Source organism: Nicotiana attenuata, chromosome 8 (genome assembly GCF_001879085.1).
Source record: "Nicotiana attenuata strain UT chromosome 8, NIATTr2, whole genome shotgun sequence".
Taxonomy (NCBI): domain Eukaryota; kingdom Viridiplantae; phylum Streptophyta; class Magnoliopsida; order Solanales; family Solanaceae; genus Nicotiana; species Nicotiana attenuata.
In genome coordinates this window covers 28,854,172-28,859,612 of record NC_031996.1, presented here as the reverse complement: position 1 = coordinate 28,859,612, position 5,441 = coordinate 28,854,172, and the positions used below count along the sequence as shown (strand labels likewise).

The 5,441-nt window shown below is 50.0% G+C and overlaps 1 protein-coding gene across 1 annotated transcript; it reads right to left on the bottom strand.

Moving 5' to 3' along the window:
• LOC109231885 (RNA-directed DNA polymerase homolog) lies at nucleotides 1,049–1,468 on the bottom strand (the record flags this gene model as incomplete). Its single annotated transcript, XM_019397500.1, has 1 exon — nucleotides 1,049–1,468. A coding segment is annotated over exon 1 (420 nt), but the record flags the coding sequence as incomplete, so codon positions are not given.

Below are 5,441 nucleotides of genomic sequence, written 5' to 3'. Positions count from 1 at the left end.
AATGCTGCCGCAAGTCATGATACATCTTCGCGGCGCCCGGGTGAATAGAATACCGAGAACTATGGGCCTCCGCTAAGATCAACTCTCCAATACCATCAACATTGGGCACACATACTCGCCCCTGCAACCTCAAAACACCATCCGCATCTAAAGTCACCTTCGTGGCACCTCCACGCTGCACGGTGTCTCTCAGGACACATAAATGAGGATCATCAAACTGCCGATCACGGATACGCTCCAATAATGAAGATCGAGCAACCATGCAAGCTAATACTCGGCTAGGCTCAGAAATGTCCAACCTCACAAATCGATTGGCCAAGGCCTGAATATCCAAGGCAAGCGGTCTCTGGCTGACCGGAATATAAGCAAGACTACCCATGCTGGCGGACTTCCTACTCAATGCATCGGCCATCACATTGGCTCTCCCCGGGTGGTACAAAATAGTAACATCATAATCCTTCAATAGCTCCAACCACCTCCGCTGCCTCAAGTTCAACTCTTTCTGCTTGAGCAAGTATTGCAGACTCTTGTGATCCGTGTACACCTCACACGTCACACCATATAAGTAATGCCTCCAAATCTTCAAAGCATGAACAATGGCTGCCAACTCTAGATGATGGACTGGGTAATTCTTCTCGTGAATCTTCAACTGCCTCGAAGCATAAGCTATGACCCTGCCATCCTGCATCAATACTGCGCCAAGCCCAATACGAGAAGCGTCACTATAAACTATATAAGGTCCTGAGCCTGTGGGCAAAACCAATATCGGTGCCGTAGTCAGAGCTGTCTTGAGCTTCTGAAAGCTCGCCTCACACTCATCCGACCATCTGAACTGGGCACCCTTCTGCGTCAATCTGGTCATCGGGGATGCAATAGATGAAAACCCCTCCACGAACCGACGATAGTAACCTGCTAGCCCCAAGAAACTCCGAATCTCTGTAGCTGATGCTGGTCGAGGCCAATTCTCGACTGCCTCAATCTTCTTCGGGTCCACCTGAATACCCTCTGCTGATACAACATGACCCAGAAATGCAACCGAACTCAACCAGAACTCGCACTTCGAGAACTTCGCATACAACTGACTATCCTTCAGAGTCTGAAGAACCACTCTGAGGTGCTGCTCGTGCTCCTCCTGGCTGCGGGAGTACACCAGAATATCATCAATAAAGACTACCACGAACATGTCCAAATACGGCCTGAACAGTCGGTTCATCAACTCCATGAATGCTGCTGGGGCATTGGTCAACCCAAACGACATGACCAGGAACTCATAATGCCCGTACCGAGTGCGGAATGCTGTCTTAGGGACATCGGATGCCCTAATCCTCAGCTGGTGGTAGCCAGATCTCAAGTCTATCTTTGAAAACACTTTTGCGCCCTGAAGCTGGTCAAACAAATCATCAATCCTCAGCAGTGGATACTTGTTCTTTATCGTCACCTTGTTCAATTGCCGGTAATCAATGCACATCCTCATCGATCCATCCTTTTTCTTCACAAATAACACTGGCGCACCCCAAGGAGAAACACTAGGCCTGATGAAACCCTTCCCTAGCAAATCTTGCAACTGGTCCTTTAACTCCTTCAACTCTGGCGGGGCCATACGATACGGCGGGATAGAAATGGGCTGCATGCCTGAAGCCAGGTCGATACAAAAATCAATATCCCTGTCGGGCGGCATACCCGGCAGGTCTGAGGGGAAAACCTCTAGGAACTCCTGAACAATAGGAACTAAGTCAATAGAAGGAACCTCTGTGCTGGAATCACGAACATATGCCAAATAAGCTAAACACCCTTTCTTGACCATGCGTCGAGCCTTAACATATGAAATGACACTGCGGGTGGCATGTCCTGGGGTCCCTCTCCACTCCAATCGGGGCAAGTCCGGTAAAGCCAAGGTCACAGTCTTTGCGTGACAATCCAAGATCGCATGATACGGGGACAACCAATCCATCCCCAATATAACATCAAAATCAACCATGTCTAGAAGTAATAGATCAACATGGGTCGACCCTCAAATACTACTACACAGGAATGATGAACTCTGTCGACCACTATAGAATCACCCACTGGCGTGGATACATAAACAGGAATACCCAAGGCATCACTGGGCATAGCCAAGTAGGGAGCAAAATAAGACGACACATATGAATACGTAGACCCAGGGTCAAATAGCACTGAAGCATCCCTGTCACAGACCAGAATAGTACCTGTAATAACTGCATCGGAAGACTCAGCCTCTGGCCTGGCTGGCAAAGCATAACACTGGGGCTGGGCCCCACCTCCCTGAACTGCATCTCTAGGACGATCAACCACTGGTTGTCCTCTGCCTCTGCCGGTCCGAGCTCCACCTCTACGGTCCCTGCCTCCACCTCTATGATCCCTGCCCCCGCCTCTAGCTGGCTGGGCGGGCTGTGGATCACCTGCTGCCTGAATCGTGGGGCGAGGACCCTGCTGCTGAGAGCTGCCCGATGCTCGAGGGCAAGACCTAACAATGTGACCGGGGTCACCACAACCATAACAAGACCTCGTCTGCTGCGACTGCTGGCCCTGTCGATCAGAATGTCCTCCCCTGAAGCTCTAAAGTAGGGGTTCACTGATAGGCTGCTGATCTGAATAATACTGCTGAGAACCTCCGCTGCCTAGAGCACCATGAGAAACCTAAAGCGCAGACTGAAAGGGCCTCGGTGCCTGACCTCTACCATAGGAATCCCTACCTCCAGATGAGGTACCTCTGAATCTACCAATATGACGAGGCCTCTTGTCCGACATCTGACCACCTCCCCGAGTGAGGGCCATCTCAACTCTGCGTGCCGCATTGGCCGCCTCCTGGAAAGAGATATCACTACCAACTCTCATGGCCATCTGAAGACGGATCGGCTGAATCAATCATTAATAAATCTCCGGACCCTCTCTCGCTCTGTTTGGAGTATCACAACTGCATGGCGTGCCAGTTCGATAAATCTAGTCTCATATTGTGTAACTGTCATGAAGCCCTGCTGGAGGCGCTCAAACTGCCTACGAAGTGCCTCCCGCTGAGTGACGGGGAGAAACTTCTCCAAGAATATCTGCGCGAACTGATCCCATGTCAAAGCTGGAGACCCTGCTGGTCTAGATAGGCAAAAATCTCTCCACCAAGTCTTGGCGGACCCTGCAAACCTGAAGGTGCAAAAATCGACCCCGTTGGTCTCCACTATACCCATAGTCCTGAGAATCTCATGACAACTGAATAGAAAATCATGGGGATCCTCTGATGAAGCACCGCTGAAAGTGGTGGTGAAGAGCTTGGAGAACCGATCAAGTCTCCACAAAGCATCCGAAGATATGGCCGCTCCATTACCGGCCTGAGCTGTAATACCTGGCTGGGCTGCCGCAGCTGGCTGTACCACTGGGGCATGAGTCTGTAGAGCTACCTGCTCCGGAGTGCGCGTAGCAGGAGTCTGAACCCCTCCCCCAGCCTGAGAGGTGGCTGGCGCTACTGGCAGCAAACCCGCTCTGGCAACACTATCCATAAAGCCTGCCAACCTTACTAGAGCATCCTAAAGGACCTTAATTTGCGCCAGAGGAGATGGCTGGAGCTACTGAAGGACTATGATATCACCATTTCGTATCAGTCGGGCAAGGCCAATGTGGTGGCAGATGCCTTGAGCCACCGGGCAGAGAGTTTAGGGAGTTTGGCTTATTTACCTGCAGTAGAGAGGCCCATGGCGATGGATGTTCAGGCCTTAGCCAACCAGTTTATGAGATTGGATCTTTCGGAGCCCAGTCGGGTTCTAGCTTGCGTGGCTCTCGGTCTTCCTTGTTTGATCGTATTCGGGAGCGTTAATTTGATGACCATCATTTGCTTGTCCTCAAGGACAAGGTTTTGCATGGTGACGTCAGAGATGTGACTATTGGTGATGACGGGGTATTGAGGATGAAGGGTCAGGTTTGTGTACCCAATGTTGATGGGCTTCGAGAGTTGATTCTAGAGGAGGCCCATAGTTCGCGTTATTCCATCCATCCGGGTGCCGCGAAGATGTACCAGGATTTGAGACAGCACTATTGGTGGAGGAGGATGAAGAAAGATATAGTTGAATTTGTAGCTCGATTCCTCAATTGTCAGCGGGTGAAGTATGAGCACCAGAGATCGGGTGGGTTGCTTCAGCAGATAGAGATTCCGGAGTGGAAGTGGGAGAGAATCACCATGGACTTCGTAGTTGGACTCCCACGGACTTTGAGGAAGTTCGATGCCATTTGGGTGATTGTGGATCGGCTGACCAAGTCCGTGCATTTCATTCCTGTGAGTACTACCAATTCTTCGGAGCGGTTGGCGGTGATGTATATCCGGGAGATTGTTCGACTACATGGTATTCCAGTTTCTATCATTTCAGATAGAGGTACTCAGTTCACATCACGGTTCTGGAGGGCCGTTCAGCATGAGTTGGGTACTCGGGTGGAGTTGAGTACAACATTTCACCCTCAGACGAACGGACAGTCCGAGCGCACTATTCAAATTCTTGAGGATATGATATGTGCGTGTGTGATTTAGTTTGGAGGGTCTTGGGATCAGTTCTTTCCATTAGCGGGAGTTTGCATACAACAACAGTTATCAGTCCAACATTCAGACGGCACCGTATAAGGATTTATATGGTCGGCAGTGTAGATCCCCGGTGGGTTGGTTTGAGCCGGGTGAGGCTAGATTATTAGGCACAGACTCGGTTCAGGATGCTTTGGAGAAGGTTAACGTGATTTAGGATAGACTCCGTACAGGCCAGTCCAGACAGAAGAGTTACGCGGATCGGAAGGTTGGTGACATTTCCTATATGGTTTGAGAGCGGGTTCTGCTTCGGGTTTTGCCTATGAAGGGCGTTATGAGATATGGGAAGAAAGGGAAGTTGAGTTCGAGGTTTATTGGCCCTTTTGATATTTTGATGCGTGTTGGGGAGGTTGCTTATGAGCTTGCCTTACCTCCCATCTTGGCAGGAGTTCATCCGGTATTTCATGTTTCGATGCTCCGGAGGTATCACGCCGATCCGTCGCACGTGTTGGATTTCAGATCGGTCCAATTGGACAAGGATCTATCTTATGTTGAGGAGCCAGTGGCAGTATTAGACAGGCAGGTTCGAAAGATGAGGTCAAAGAACATTGCATATGTGAAGATTTAATGGTGGGGTCAGCCGGTCGAGGAGGCGACCTGGGAGACCGAGCAGGATATGCGCAGCCATTACCCTCATCTTTTCACTACTACAGGTATGTATCTATACTCGTTTGAGGATGAACGAATGTTTAAGTGTGGGAGGATGTAACGACCCGGCCGGTCATTTTAAGAATTAATGCCCCGATCCCCTATTAACTACATTCCCTATGTTTGTTTCTGCTGTTGTGAGTTGCCGGGGGAATTATTTAGAGTTTCGGAGAGTTTTGGACCCTTAGTCCCTAAATGAGAGTTTAAGTTTTTGAAT